The sequence below is a fragment of the Pseudorca crassidens genome, chromosome 12 (genome assembly GCF_039906515.1).
Source record: "Pseudorca crassidens isolate mPseCra1 chromosome 12, mPseCra1.hap1, whole genome shotgun sequence".
Lineage (NCBI taxonomy): Eukaryota > Metazoa > Chordata > Mammalia > Artiodactyla > Delphinidae > Pseudorca > Pseudorca crassidens.
Window position 1 is genome coordinate 27,068,400 of NC_090307.1, and position 16,293 is coordinate 27,084,692.

The following is a 16,293-nucleotide window of genomic DNA, read 5'->3' on the forward strand; positions in this document are numbered from 1 at the left end:
CGTTCTCTTGCCAGAGGTCTCCAGTTTGGTTGGCAGAGTGGTGACCAGCTGGCCAATTGGACGGGGCTCTTTAATGTCATGGACGACCCAGCAGTGCAGAGTGGCAGTGACTCCAGCTCCAGGTACAGACCCCGGCGAACGACCAGGGAAGCTCATCCCAGGGTGACCCTGCATCCCCTGCCCCATGGCCTACCCCCCAGGGCTGCCCTCAGGGAAGAAGCAGTCTCAGCACAGTGGCCCAGAGCTCACTTTGGGATCCTGCCTTGTCTGCTTTGACAGGAGGGGTGAGGGCTAGAACCCAGCCAGAACAAAGCAGGGACTCCTGGGCCCCTCTCTTTTGGGGTGGGAGCTGGGATGGAGGCTGGAGAGGGAGTCTGGGTCTCCAGCCTCCATTTGAGATGGGGGCAACATTCCACCCCTGCTGCAAGGCTTCCGGATACCAGGCCACGGGTGTGTGTAGGTTTGTGGGGGGTGAAATCAGGGTGGGTGAGTGTCGTGGGCTCCCTGTTCCTCTGCAATCCCACTGGACAGGCCATCCCTACTCTGCCCATCTGTGAGGCTGACCTTGGCTGGGGAAAAACGTTTTCATCAAGATACGATGCTGAGGGCTTCCCTGGTGGCATAGTGGTGGAGGATCCGCCTGCCAATGCAGGGGACACGGGTTGGAGCCCTGGTCTGGGAAGACCCCACATGCTGTGGAGCAACTAAGCCCGTGCGCCCCAACTACTGAGCCTGTGCTCTAGAGCCCGTGAGCCACAACTACTGAGCCTGCGTGCCGCAACTACTGAAGCCCACGTGCCTAGAGCCTGTGCTCCGCAACAAGAGAAGCCACCCCAATGAGAAGCCCGCGCACTGCAACGAAGAGTAGCCCCCGCTCGCCACAACTAGAGAAAGCCCGCACGCAGCAACGAAGACCCAACACAGCCAAAAATAAATAAATAAATTTATTTAAAAAAAAAAAGATACAATGCTGAGAATTGACAGTCTACCACCACGTGGTTATTTCTTCTTGATCGGCTGTAGTGTTTGGAGTTAAATAAGTCATTAAGGGCACTCTGTATATTCCGGAGTAGGAATTCAGAAACTATTTGTAGAATGAATGAAAATGGAATATTCTCAGGCAGGGCACACTCATTGCGGGGGGCAGCGGGGAGCATTGCGGGGAATTTTTCTGATAAGACGGGATGCTCTCTCTGCTTGGAGCTGGGTGTGGCTGGAACTTCCCAGCTAAGGGTTTCCTGGGGCTAAGTTGTTTGTTTCCTTAATTTTTGCATTTATAAGTATGGGCTAACTTTCAGATCAGTTTCCCTGGGAAAGAGGCCTGAGTTTTCATTGCTGTTAATTTTGACACCAAAACATCAAATCGATCCTGCAGAGGAGAAGTAGTATGTTTTTCAAGGACCTCAATACATCTGATTTTGTTCAATGCTTTGAAAAAGAAAAGATGTGGCTCCAGTGTCGGCAGCTGTTTGGGAAGGTGTCCACAGACAGGCCTTGGGCTGTGGTGGGTGGCCTCAGGCCGTGGCCTGGGATCAAGGTCTTATTCTGGCCTTTTAGGAGCCCAGTTCTTTCCACATATGTGTGGTGGGAGCCCTGGCCAGCCGCTTGGCCCCTGGGATGTCACCCAGTGAGAGTGACAAGTCCAGAGTTGTCTGTTCCGTATGTTGAGCCTCCAGTGTTGGTCCTTCTGCTGTGTGACCTGCCCCTACCGGGGGGGGGGTGGTCTAGATAAGTCTTCAGGTGTCTCCCTGGGAAGGACTCCTTGAAGGGCTCACCGAGAGGTTTTGGCTAGAAGGTGCTAACAAATTGAGCAAGACAGAGCAGGCCCCTGGAGGCCATTCTGGGCAGATGTCCCGGGCAGGGGCTGAGCAAATTCTAACTTTTCCTCCTGCCAGCGGCTTTGTTCTCTCTGCCCTTTTCCTGCAATCTTGTCTCTAATTTCTCTACCTATCTCACCCCACCTAGTCTCTCCTCTCCCTTTCTTCCTGTCACCCATTCTTTGTCCACTTTTCTTTCTCAGCCCCTGTATTCTGCCTCTCTCCTCCTCCCTCTCATCTCCCTTCCCCTTTATCCTCTCTCCCTCTCTCAGCAACTCAGGCCAGCCTTCCCTTCCCTGCCTCGTGGGGTCCCTCAGGGCCAGAGACACCTCTGGCATCTGTCAGGTGCCCTTTATTCAACATTGTTACCAATTGAGTTGATTTCCTTCCAGAGAGCCGCCATTTGACCAAGAGCTCCCTTAGCCACTGAATAAATGTGATGGCCACACATTCCAAGTTCTTCTGGGACACTCCCAACTCATATCCCAATTTCCAGTTGACCCCCAAACTCCCCACATATGTGAGAAAACATGGTATGTATTTCACACGTGTAGAAAATAATGGTTCATGTAAGTAGAACTGACCTGTATGTTGGTGATTCTTTTCCTTGGCGTGGGAGCAGCTTCTGCCTTCTTTAAAATGGGCAGGACAGCTCCTGGCAGCAGACGTGCAGGGCTGGGGGGAGGACCTAATGACACCGTGAAAAGGGCTCTGCAGAGTGAAAGTGCATCATCCCAGCGGACAGCTCTCTGTGCCTGCAATACGGGATGAGCTTTGTGGTATTGTTCACCTACTGAATAATTCAGCGTATGCCGTATTTTGCTATCCGTAGCTGTGTGGTATGTTGAAGCGTGGCGCACCTGATGTCATTTTTTATTAACACTGTTGGAAGGGAAGTCAGGAGGCACCATTTATAACAGAGGATAAAGAGGGGCAAAAAAAGCAATGACTCATAAGTTGAATACTCAACCAGGAGCCACAAGAAGGAGCAGGTCCAAATGATCCGTCTGGAGCACTCCGAACAGGACCGCAAAGGAAATCCAGGCCAGATGGTGCTCATAAAGGCTGTGGCCACGTCTTCACTTTGGACATAAGCTGGGGGAAGTCCAGACCCAACTGGAAAGTGTATGAGTTACAAAATATACATTGACATATGGCTTTATTGATTTCAAGTCTAGATCTAAAAGCATCCAATAAGCATTCCTAGGAGAACTGCTTTAGTGAACAGATAGGAATAATTGTTAATCAGCCAATGCTTCTATTTAAGTGGGTGCTTTGAACAAGCAGGAAGGTCTTTGAAGACAGCTCTCATCATGTTCAAATTATGTGTTTATGTTTCTGTCTCCCAACCTAGACAGTGATGGTGCTTCTCCATCTTTGAATTTTTAGCACCCAGCATGGCACAGGCTCAACAAATGTTAATTGAATAAAAGAATGCATTAAGCAAGAACATAGTATAGACTTTTGTTAAGAACGCAAACTTCAATGTCAGTGTCCTGGAATTCTCCCTTAGAGATTGATTCCTTTGGATTAAACCTTGTCTTCTGGCACTGTCTTTGAAAATTAATCCCTGGGGAAGGGAAACACTTTGGAATCAAAAACTCATTCACAGTTTGGAATGACCAGAGAATTTTTTCTCTTGAGAAGAGCAGGTAGTAAGGAAGTGTGAGAGTTCTGGGTGGCAGGGTGGGAAAGGGGAAACTGATAGTGGAGGAGGGGTATGTAGGAAAGTAGAAGGCAATGAAGGCAGATGATGTACTTTTGCAATAACTGACTGAGAACTACACCCCCCCAAACCACCCCCACCACGGCACATGGTGATTCTGGAAAGGGTAGATAGGGGAGGGGAAGGGGAGGGAGGGCACTTGTCCTGTCAGCCCACTGCTTTGACCTCCAGCCTGGCCAGCTGCCTGCAAGACCAGTGACCACCTGGAGGGGAAGGGGAGGCACAGCACCCGTCTGTCCTGCAAAGTGGATAGGCAGTGTTGCCTCCGCTGCCTCAGGACATCCCAAGGAAAGGTCCCCCAGTCACAAGGGCTGAGGGCAGCTGAGGCAGGAGTCCCCAAGGGGCTGACTCGCAGCCTGGCTTGTAGCCACAGCTCAAAAGGCTTCACTCGACTTCTGCCAAATAGATCCTGTTCCATATCCCAGCCCTTGTCCTCCTGCCAGAATCCACCTCCCACTAGGCCTCCTCCTTGAAGCCTTCCCTGATAGCCCCTTTCACTCTGTGTTCACTCTAAGATGTGTCTGCACAGAGGGCTATTTCTATCATTACGCAGGCAGAGAACTCTCCAGCAAGTGCACACGAACCACTCTGTGTTTGCTCGGGCATCCCCCAGACCTCGAGGAGCCTCCTACCCTGGGGAACTGGGCTGGACTGCCTGTGCATGCAACTTCAGGGCCCTCCGGACACAATAGCTTCAGACACAGCCCACAGGCAGCCTGGCTGGCTGGCCTCCTCAGCCCCTCCTCCCAGGGTGCACACAGCCTTGGCCCCCTGGTCCGAGATGGATGGCAGGAGATGGCTTGCAAAGACAGCTCAAGGAACACTTCTCTCTGAGGTCTAGGGCAGAGCTGGCCCAGACTGTCGCCCGCCCAAGCTGTCTGTTCCCGGGACAGCGTTTTCCCTGTGCTGCTGGGCTTCTGACTGGGGTGCTGGGGACTTTCTACAGAGGAAGGTGGCACCAGCCACAGGAGTAAAGGGCAGGCCCCAAACTGGTGACACAAAAGCCTCTTCGCTCTGTAGAACAGCAGGCCAAGTAAGCGTCAAGGCTAGAGCTTTTCCCTCTGGTCAAGGTCTGTGTTGTGTCTAGCAGCTACTGTGCAGTATGGGGTGTGGAATCGTCATATTTCAGAGCTGGAAGGAACTAGACTGAATTCAATTTAGCATTCTGTTATGCTATATTGAATTGCTCCCTAATTGTTTCAAGACAGTGTATAATTAAGGAATAAATTGTGCGATACAAGTGCTCCAGGAACCTAGTGAAGTCAGAGGCGCTTCCATGGAGGGGCTAGACTGGCTTGGATGTGGATGGGTGATGCCTGTGGTCGAGTGCTACCGGGGGCTGGCTGTGTGCCAGGCATGGTGCTGGGCGCCTGACACGTGTTACTGCAGTTAATCCTCACACTCAGAGCTTTGAGGTGGGTACTGTCATTGCCCCCATTTTACAGAGGAGGAACTGAGTCCCCACTTCCAGGTGTGGTGGGTGGTGCAGCTGGAGCACACCCCATGCAGTGTGACTCTGAGTCCTAGCACTAGTGGGCCATGCACGACGGAGGGATTCTTCTTTCTGGGCTGTGGACAGACATCCAACGTTGGGTTGGGTTGGGTCCCCTCGTTTCTCCTTGCCAAGTCCTCTCAGACCGCCTGTTCCTGCCCTCAGCTCCTGGCTGTTAGACTGGACTAAAATGGCCATATTGATCTAAGTAGGTGATTACGTGCATATCTTCTTCGAGTATTGTCATTAGCACTAGAGGCAAGACGATCTTTACGGTCTTTCATCCCTTCCTCTCCTCCTTCCCACTTTTTTATTTTTTTGCGGTACACGGGCCTCTCACTGTTGTGGCCTCTCCCGTTGCGGAGCACAGGCTCCAGACGCGCAGGCTCAGCGGCCATGGCTCACGGGCCCAGCCGCTCCGCGGCATGTGGGATCTTCCCGGACCAGGGCACAAACCCGTGTCCCCCGCATCGGCAGGCGGACTCTCAACCACTGCGCCACCAGGGAAGCCCCAAAGGGGAGCTTCTTAGGGCTCCCTGGTCTGGCCCAGAAAATAAGGCTGCCATGTATGTACTCTTGCAGGGAATGTGCTAGATATTGGATCTGGGGCCCTGCAGAGCTGCTGGCTGGGGAGGAGGAGTGTCAGCATGAGACTTTGCCCCTGACCCTCCCCCTAACATGTGCCAGGAATAACGCTCCACTGAGGTTCACGATGGGAGCAGATTAATCACAAGACAATCAAGGGTTGCGCTCAGAGCGTCAGGCTATGTAGCTTTCAGTTCTGATTTCTCAAAATAGCTCTGGGGATTCCTGTGGACAAATGAAGAGACACTGGTCCAGAGAGGGCCCTGGTCCATGCAGGGGTCTGGGTCAGGTCCCTCCACCACCCAGGAGGGGCAGTGTGTCCTGGCAGCTGTGCCCTGCTATTGTTAACAGCCAAGCCCTTCTTGCCTCTCCTTGCATCTATCTGAGAAGACACTCCAGTCCTTTGTGTGTCAGGCTGTAATTTTCAGACCTTGATTTCTGTGTGTTTGCCCTCACGGTTAGTATGGTATCTCAAGATGGCAGCTGTTCTGCTCTAAAATAACACTGAGCTCACTGAAGCGCTGTTGGCCTTGGGAAGGGGAGGAGGCTGCTTACTGAGAAGCTCTCAAATGACCGTGGCTTATGCCGGTCAGGGAGACGGGCTGCACTGAGGTGACTAAGGACGTGGGTTCTGGGCTCTTGAAAGTGTGAGGTTCCTTTTTTAGTGCCTCCATCCACTGGCTGAATGACCCTGGGCAAGTTACTTTACCTCTTGTAGCCTGAGTCTCTGGTGTAAACCGGGGCAGTAATGCCTGCCTTTTAGGGCTGTTGGGAGGGTTAAGTGAGGCCAAGTTAAGGATCTAGTATCAGGCTACCACATACAGTTGTGCCAGGTGGGCACTGCACAAAAGTAGCTAGCCAAGTGGAGTTGCAATCCAGCTCACTCTCATTTGACAGGCCACGTGCCTGGCATGTGGAGAAAAAGGTGCTTTTTCCTAATTCACACAGAGATGCCCTACCTGCACTGTTCCTACTCAGTGTGGGATAAATAAACCACTCTGTGGTTCTCTGAGACTCTGCACCAGGCTTGACAGGGGCCCAGGGGTTCAGATTGCTGAGCTGGGGCAGCTTCCCTATTCCTGGGGCTGGTGGAGGTCCAAGAGGTGTGCTCTTGCATGACACAAGGACTGCCCTGGGCTCCTGTTTTCTTGAACAGCATTAGTATCTAGGGATGAAGCAGCGTATTAGATAGAAAGCTGAATGCGTGGGCTTCATCTTGTACCAGCCAGTGGCTTCTGGGTCTCAAAGTACTGTGGCCCCTAAGGAAGGTCCCACGGTCCTGAAGGAGCTCTGGAGGTGGGATCAGGTGAACAGGGGAGCCCTCTGTGGGGCAGGCTCATGTGGAGGGGCTGGGAGGAATGACAGAGCCAGACTCTGCACACTGGATCCTGGGCATGCTGAAACGAGGCCTCCTCAGCCCTCCAAGCGGGAGCCCAAGCCTGCGTGGGAGGAGGGGAACCAATATTCAGAACCGTTGCGGTCACGTCTTCATTTGTCTTCTCGCTTAGTAGGGGCCCTCGCCTGCTGGTCAGGCAGCAGCGCTGCCCAGCTATGCCCCCCACACTCCCGAGGGCACAGAGACGGGGGCAGGATGGATGCAGCCTGGCACCAGCATTGGACTTGGCTGCCAGAAGCCAAGTGGCATCTGAGATGAGCTGGGCTCCTGATCTGAGCGGCTGGGACTATTTATACCTGTGAGGTGCCCGAATGTGGTGCCCCTCCCCTTTGAGGTGGGTAGAGATCGTCTTTCCAGAATTGAAAGAAGAGACAGTGACTAAGTCACCTTGAGAGGCTAATGGAGTCGAGGAAGTTGGAGAAACTGTTGCTCTCAGTCTTATAGCAGCTCAAGGGAAAGCTTGAGATATTTAGAGAGAGATCCATGATTTAAAGGGGCCTTTCTTTAGTGGTTTCCAATAGTAAGAGAAAACTTATAAAAATATAGAAAAGTGTTTTTTGAATCATTCATAATCCCATTACTCAGAGAAACCTACTATTTTTTTTTAAACATCTTTATTGGAGTATAATTGCTTTACAATGGTGTGTTAGTTTCTGCTTATAACAAAGTGAATCAGCTATACATATACATATATCCCCATATCTCCTCCCTCTTGCATCTCCCTCCCTCCCTCCCTATCCCACCCCTCTAGGTTGTCACAAAGCACTGAGCTGATCTCCCTGTGCTATGCGGCTGCTTCCCACTAGCTATCTGTTTTACATTTGGTAGTATGTATTAGTCCATGCCACTCTCTAACTTCGTCCCAGCTTACCCTTCCCCCTCCCTGTGTCCTCAAGTCTATTCTCTACATCTGTGTCTTTATTCCTGTCCTGCCCCTAGGTTCTTCAGAACCATTTTTTTTCTTTAGATTCCATATATATATGTGTTAGCATACGGTATTTGTTTTTCTCCTTCTGACTTACTTCACTCTGTATGATAGTCTCTAGGTCCATCCACCTCACTACAAATAACTCAATTTCGTTTCTTTTTATGGCTGAGTAATATTCCACTGTATATATGTGCCACATCTTCTTTATCCATTCATCTGTTGATGGACACTTAGGTTGCGTCCATGTCCGGCTATTATAAATAGAGCTACAGTGAACATGGTGGTACATGACTCTTTTTGAACTGGGAGAAACGTACTATTTTAAATAATTAACTAAATTAAATATGGGAGATTAAATTAATTAAATTAAATATGGGAGAAACGTACTATTAATATCTTGTTACAGTCCTTCCCTTTTCCCATGTGTTCACGTATGTATATATAATTCGTTTTGGAGATCATAGTTTTGTAACTTGCCTTTTTCACTCAACATTATCATGAGCATCTTCCCATTACACACAAAATCTTAAGCATCATTTTTGATGTCTGCATGATGGTCAGTATCCAGACCAAAAAGGGATTTCTATGGCTTCCTCCAGAATGCCGTCCTTGGGCCTCCTGTCAGAAGCAGAATCGAGGGATGACCCGTGTGGCAATGCTTCTTGCAGTCTTATTTCCTCAAGTCATTCGTCTTTAAAGAGTGAGATGGAGCAGCACAGCCTCCCCAAAGCATAGCGCAGATATGCTGGAGAAAGAAGCAAGGGCTATTAGCTCCATTTTTCAGATGGAAAACTAGGCTTTAGACCCAGGCCTGGAGTGATTTTGATGACGTGGCTGAGGTACCACATGGAGTGTTTTCAGACTACCTGGGATTTGTTATCATCACGTGTGGTAAGACACACAGACGTGGAAATGACTGTCATGAAGGAAGAGGTTTTTATACTTACAGATCTCTAGAAACAGGAAGCACACCATGCCATGTAGGACCACACAGGAAGCACCAGAGTCGGTCAAGCAGCAGGAGGAGTGAAGGGGAAAAGGGGGCAAGAGCCATATAGGCAAAGCCTATATGGAAGGAATGGATGCGACAGGGTATGCAGACTTAAGATTGGCTAGTGTGAATAATTTCAGTGGGCTCTGGGGCAGAGGGCTGTCCCTAGTTGTTTGGCAGCTGGCCTTGGGGTGATTAGGGCAGAGGGCTAAGTGGCCCTAAGTGTGAGAGGAGGAGGTGGTGGTGGTGGTGGAGTATAAGCTCTGGATTGCTTGGTTTGCGTATGAAAGGTGTGCTCATGGGCTGTTTACCATCTCTAGGAATTGACTCGTTCTAGGAGAGGCAGTCTCTCCAGGGCCAGCAAGGCCCCAGATGTCAAAGCATCAGAAACACATAGTTAATCTATGGAGTCTGCAGCAGAGATGGGTGATCAGGGACATCCCCACGTCTAAGCAGAATTCAGCATGGGCTTTATCCTCAGGGTGGTAGGGGAGAGGTTTACTAATAGCAGCAGAAGGAGGATGGCAGCCAGTCCAGATGGTGGAGAACTTCCTGAGTTAGTCATCTCTGACTCAGCTCTGCCATCAACTAGCTGAGGGACTGTAAGCATGTCTCTGACTCCCTGGGCATCCACTGGCAGCTCTTACCCTTTAACGGCAGGAGAAAGGGAAAGAAGGGAAATGGACATGCCTTGGGCACTTCCTGTGTTCCAGGCACTGTACTAGTGCTTTCTCTGAAATTCTCATCAATATCTTCTCTCAGCCCTGTCACAAGTGTACTGCATTTTTAATGCTGATTTTACAAATGAAGAAACTAAGGCTCTTCATTTGATGGGCCTAAGGTGGCTAATGAGGGGCAAAGAAGGCTGTGAACCTTATTCCGAAATCCTCTCCACCTAATAGCCACTAAACACACCACACAAGACCATTTGGAATCATTGAACTGCCTAGTGATGTGCATATGAGTGATGTTGGGGATTCAGGAAAAAGGAAGACTGAGTGGAGGCTGCAGAGGTAAGGCCAGGATGGCCTTGTGAAGGCAATGAAGGGGCTGGCTGATCAAAGGGAGGTGCTGCTTGGTTTTAACGTCCTTTGAGAGTTTCTTTCTCCTGTTTGTGGATCATTAATTCATAGTATTGTTCTGGCTTGGTTAGTAAGTGGGAAAAACTGAGGGAAACTTGGGGATTGTATTTAAGTGCTGGGTGGGACTTTAGATACCACCTCTTTCAGATTATTTTTAGGAGGAGAAAAAAGAGGCCCAGAGAGGGGAAGTGATTTACCCAAAGCCACACAGCTGGTTTCGAGGCATATCCTAGATGTGTCTGCAAGTGTCCCAACTCCCTGAGAACGCTAGGATAAGCCTCCTCTTAATAATCTTCTGCGTCATTATAATCTAGAACTTTTCTTAGTAGCATCCTGAGATCATGGCTTCAGATGACCCAGTGGATTCCAAAGGGCTTTGTGTCACTGGCTCTGGTTGCAAATGATGATCTTTGTGATAAGACACCAGACCTCACTTACTGTTATGTGACTGGAAAAATGACATGAGTTGGAGCCAAGGTCATGGACTTTTTTGTAGCCCCAGGCTGACACCTTTGTTCTTAGTTGCAGATAACAGAATCCATTTTAGCTAAAGCAGAAAGGGATTTATTAAGGGTAGAGATAGCACAGAATCATTGGGAAAGCTGAAGAAAGACTCTAGGCTAGCTTCCAGGAATGTCTCTGCAGACTGCATTGTGAAATTGGGCCACCGTGGAAGCTGCTGCCTCTGATATAATCGCAAAGGTGCTGCCACTACTACAATTTCCAAGAGCCATGCCACCTCTGCCACATTCTGCACCAGCAAAACAATACATTGAGCTTTGTTATTCTTCTAGAACATGGCTCTGACTCAGTCTCATGCTACTGATTGTTGAACCTAAATTGCTTCAAGGACCCTAGCTACAAGGGAGTCTGGGAAATGTAGTTTTTAGCTTTCTTGTCTCTGTAGTACAAAAGGTGCAGAGATACCAAAGACAAAGTCCCTGTGTTTGAGATACTCCTCATTTGGAAGGGGAAATAGATATATAAACAGACTATTATGATACAATGGTATCTGCTCTAATTAGGAGCAAATGTATAGAGGGACCCTGAGAGTGAGCATTAGAAAAGGCTTCCCAGAAGTGGGGGCATTTGGGCTGGGTACTGAAGGATCAATATGAGTTTGCCAGGTGAAAAAGACAGAGAAAGGAGTTGTAAAACACAAGAGAAACAGAGAAAGGAGAGTGTGATATTTTGGGGATCCTCAGTGCCTAGTTCTTATGAAATCTGCTTAAATTCTTTTAAGACATGAGAGAAAGGAGAGGATTTATTTTGTATAAATAGGAGCCAATTTGTTGTATAAAATATTTTAATACTCTAAAATATTATTTAAAATTTCTTAATATATAATTATAATATTTAAAAAATTAACTTAAATCACATTAAAATGAAAGAACAAATATTTACAAATATAATAGTTTTAAAGTGTTAAATATTAAATTGTATTTTTAAATTATTTAAAATACCGACATTTTAAAAAGAAGCCAATTTATTGGATAAATGTCTCAATATTTCTAAAGCAGCACAGACATAAGTTTGTCTACATAAGTTAGTGAGAATATATGTGAACTAGCTGCTGCCACATTTTGGGAGGTTTGTGGGAAATGCTCAAGGACTGACTTTATTTTAAATCCTTGGTTGTGGCTTGCAGTGCCCAGCAGCAATCCTGGGGCTCCATCCCCACCTCCTGTTCTCCAGGGCTACCTGTTGAGACGCCACTGCCCCAAGTTTAGAGAGGCTGACCCTGCAGATTTCTTGATTCTGGGCTGTCACGGGATCCCACCCTCCCAGCTTAATCTGCCCAAGCATCTTCTGAAAGAGAGGCCGTGAGGAAAGGGTGCACCTGGCCTCTGCCCTGGAGGCCCCTTCTGCCTCTGTGGCCAAGTCCAGCAGTGAACTACTGTGTTTTACCTTGGTGGGAACCCTCCCCCCGACTCCCTCACCTCCCCGCCTCCGACTCCTCCACCCCCCAGGCAGGCGGATGTTCCCTGGGCTGGTGCAAACTGTCAGGTGCGACTAAGGGAGGCCATAGGGCACTTTCCAGGGGATACCAGCTGTCCTCGTAAGTGGGTGGACAAGAGCAGTCTTGACTGTATGCACTGGTTCACAACGCAGCTTTGCCACCTGCCACCCACACGACGCTGGCAAGTGAGTTAACTCCCAGAGCCTCCTCCTGGGGGGCTAGTAATAAAGATTGAAAGGGAATATGATGCTTAATGAAATAAGTCAGACAGAGGAAGACAAATACTGTATGGTATCACTTATATGTGGAATCTAAAAAGTAATACAAATGATTGTACAGACTCACAGACTTAGAAAACAAACTTGTGGTTACCAAAGGGGAGAGGGAAGGGGGGAGGGATAAATTAGGAATATAAGATTAACGGATACAAAGTGCTGTATATAAAATAGATAAACAAGAAGGATATACTGTATAGCACAGGGGATTATACCCATTATCTTTTTTTTTTTAATTTTTTTAATTTTTTGTGGTAAGCGGGCCTCTCACCGCCATGGCCTCTCCCGCCGCGGAGCACAGGCCCCGGACGCGCAGGCCCAGCGGCCATGGCTCACGGGCCCAGCCGCTCCGCGGCACGCGGGATCCTCCCAGACCGGGGCACGAACCCACGCCCTCTGCATCGGCAGGCAGACTCTCAACCACTGCGCCGCCAGGGAAGCCCTATACCTATTATCTTGTAATAACCTATAACGGAATAGAATCTGCAAAATACTGAATCACCATGCCGTATACCTGAAACTAACATAATACTGTAAAAAACTATACTTCAATTAAAAAGAAAGAAAAGTGAATGCTTCCACGTAGAGTGCCGGGCCCTGAACGTGGCCCATGACAAGGGCTCAGCAGTATTGGCTTAAGTTGCTATTGTTATTTTGCGTGAAGCTGCAGAAGGTACTGCGAGGTGACTCTGACACGCCTGGAGCCAGCTGGTGTGGGAGTGGGCTCGGGCCCCTCTACACTGACAGCACCACCTGGAGTGCCACCTGTTTAGCCTCAGTTTTCTCAGCTGCCAAATGGGGAGAAAGAAAGAGTCTCACCTAGTCACAGCGCGAGCATGGACATCAGTGAGCTAATGGAAACAAATGCTTTTTATAGTAGAAAAAGCAGCTTGTGTTTTTTCAGCTATGCTTGTGGCTGTCGTTGTGTGACACTTCTCCCAAGAGGAGGAGAAAGGAGAAAAGAGCAGGAAAGGGCAGGACCAGCTGAAGACCTGTAGCCTCACTACCCTGGCTCCCAGGGCTGCCTCCATCAATGACTGGTCAGAGGAAGAACGCAAATGAGAACATGCCCGGAGCATCCTCTTTCTTCTTCGAAGCCACCACGTGGAGCCAAACCTGCTTCTAAACGTCATGATTTACTGAAATGGGTTCATGCTTTCACTTCCAGGTTGATGGAGGTGCTGAGAGTAATTAGCCACCCAGTGATGAGGCCAGAGGGCGCCAGCAGTCCTGGAAACAGACCCTCTTCAGGTCGTCTGCTGGGGTGGGCTGGTTTGCTCTATTAATTTGGCCAGATACCACCCCTCTGCCCCCCGCCCCCCGACAACAAGAGCCCCGACAGGTCCCTGAAAGTCTGGCCGCTTCTCTACGTAGTAACCTCTGTCCCTATTGGTCCCCAGGTACTTTGAATTTTACGAGGGCCCTTTTGAGTATAACTCCACGAGATGCCTGGAGCTGAGGCACGAGATCTTGGAAGTGAAGGTGCTTTCCATGTGAGTGTGGCCGGGTGGGTGGTGGGTGCAGGGTGGGGCATGTGGGGACGGGCAAGGCAGGGTGGGGTGGGGGGTGAGGGATTGGCCCAAAGAAACTGGAAACTTGCTGCATCACTACAGAGAAAGAATTAGGTGCTTCCCTGGGGCCTCTGGCATTCGGAGAGCTCTGGAGGGCTCGATACAGGGATGACTGTTCGTGTTTTATGAAAAATGCCAAGTTTGCAAGGTTACCTCTGGTGACTGGGCGTTCCAGTCCCCGGCTCAATTACCAGCGTCCATGGTTATCATCACTGGGCTCCTCTTGGATAGAAATCGAAGAGGGCACCCGAGTATCTTATCTGAAATTCAGTACTTTGTGGCTTAAGCATTGCCCTCTTGCTATTCGTTAAATTTTTAAAAATTATTTAAAGGATACAACATTCAAGTGGTACAAAAAGACATACAGTGAGAAGTCCCCTTCCCACAGCTACCCCCCTCCAGTCTGCCCCTCAGAGGCCAACCATGTATCTTCGCGCATCCTTCCAGAGGGTCTGCATAAACCAGCACCCATGGGTGGATGTCTTTTACCTTTTTTTTTTTTTTATTAATACCAATAGCCAGAGAACTGTGCTCCCCACTCCCTACCAACAGTGTATCACCTGTGGCTCTTCTACAACCCGTGTGAGGGAAAACGCATTACGTGCTGGACTCACTAGTGTGTATGTGCCTCCCTCACAGCACTGCCACGAATTGAGAGGAATTTGTGTCATGTTAATCATGGCAGGATGCATGTTTATTTGAAAACAGTTATCGCTGACCCTTGAACAACATGGGTTTGCACTGCGCAGGTGCACTTATATGCAGACATTTTTTGAGAGTAAACGCTGCAGTGCTGCTTGGTCCGATGTTGGTTGGATCTGCGGATGCCCAGGAGCTGTGGTCAGGGAGGGCTGACTGCAAGCGCTGCGCTGTTCAAGGGACAACTGCGCATCCGATGTGGAGAAGTACAGTTGATTTGGAGCCAGACAGTGCTGGGTGCTTATGTGGACTCACGGGCCCTGACACGATCCCAGGACTTCCATCCATGGCCCACAGGCAGGATCCACTGCTCCTTTAGCCACTTGACGTGATTTCCAAGTCATGTGGGTCATTGAAAGAGCTTGGAGCTTGGGGTCAGGCAGACTTGGGATCCAAAGCTGACTCTGGGCCTTAGAAGCTCTGCATCTTTATACAAATTACTTAACCTCTTTGAGTCTTTCCTTACCTATAAAAATGGGGACACAATTACCTACTTTTAAGGGTTGCAGTAAAGACTAGCTGAAGTAACATATGTGAAATAGATAGCCCAACAGTGCACATCTACGGCAGCACACGTAATAGGTGCTCAGTAAATGTGAATGTGCCCTCCCTCTCTCCTCCCTCCCCTTTCTTTCCGTTTTGGAACCAGCAGCAGCTTTTCTGGGCTGACATTCACAGACCCCATCAGCTCAGTAGTGCGGGAAAGCTCCAGGGATAAGGCCAAACGTCCAGCTGGGATCAGCTGCGTTGTTCATGGTCCTTGTTCTGTTCGAGGGTCTCTATAGCTTCTAGAGGGACCGCAGGAGGCAACTCACCCTCTGTCCATCCCACCCAGCCCTGAGCGGAGCACACTGTGGAGGGCGCTAGGAGTTAACTGGGCCAAGAGGATTCTAGACTGAGGGGACAGTCTGTGCCAAGGCCTGTGTCAGGAGAGGCCCACTGTGTCCCAGTCTCTGAGAGCTGGCCTGAGGGGCAGCAGGAGCCATGTCCCTGGAGGAGCAGGCAGGGCTGCACCTTGTGGAGCCTTGCAGTGTGGACCGGGATTTAGATTTTATCCTTTTCTTAGGTCCATGGGCACCCATGGGAAAGGTTTTAAACAAGTGGGGGCGGGGGGAGGATAATGTGATTGGTGTTTGCTCTGCCGAGGAACTGTGACTTAGTGATGAAGACGTCTGTCCAGCCCGCAGGCAGGAGCCAAAGGTATAAGCAGAGGGCCTGATCTTTTCTCAGAACTCAAAGATCTTGGCCCCTTAAATGTCTCGCTGGGGACAGCCGGAGCACTCTTCACTGAGAGCATACCTTAGAGTTTTCAAAGGGTAAAGAATTAATCTTTTAAATTATAAAATGCAGACAGTTTCTTCATGGTTACTTCAAGATCTAGACAGGAAGTCTGAGAGACCCTATAAATGGGCCATCCTTCTGTCACATGGCATCCCTCTACCCATATATTTTCTCTGCATTAGTATAAGTCCTTGTTTTGGTTTGCTATGGTTCCCATAACACAGACTGGTGGGGTTAAACAACAGAACTTTATCTTCTCACAGTTCTGGAGGCTGGAGGTCTGAGATCAAGGTGTCGGCAGGCTTAGTTGCTCCCGAGGCCTCTCTGTCTGGCTGATACATGGCCATCTTCTTGCTCTGTCTTCCCAGGGTCTTCCCTCCGTACCTGGGTCCTAACTTCCTCTTCTTATAAGGACATCAGTCATATTGGATTAGGGCCCACCCTTGTGATGTCATTTTAGCTTAACCACCTCTTAAAGGCCTTACCTCCA

At 49.3% G+C, this 16,293-nt stretch overlaps 1 protein-coding gene across 4 annotated transcripts in view; it reads left to right on the top strand.

Annotated features, from left to right (window-relative positions):
- Nucleotides 1–16,293, top strand: part of ST8SIA5 (ST8 alpha-N-acetyl-neuraminide alpha-2,8-sialyltransferase 5) — an 80,084-nt gene that overhangs the window by 28,341 nt on the left and 35,450 nt on the right. For 2 of the 4 annotated variants that reach the window (XM_067699196.1, XM_067699195.1), the window contains exons 2-3: nucleotides 15–122; nucleotides 13,653–13,745. The exons of 1 other annotated variant lie outside the window; for it this stretch is intronic. In XM_067699196.1, the coding sequence (XP_067555297.1) occupies nucleotides 15–122; nucleotides 13,653–13,745 (201 nt within the window). The remainder of the gene's footprint in view (nucleotides 1–14; nucleotides 123–13,652; nucleotides 13,746–16,293) is intronic. One more of the 4 variants, XM_067699197.1, reaches the window with a different exon arrangement.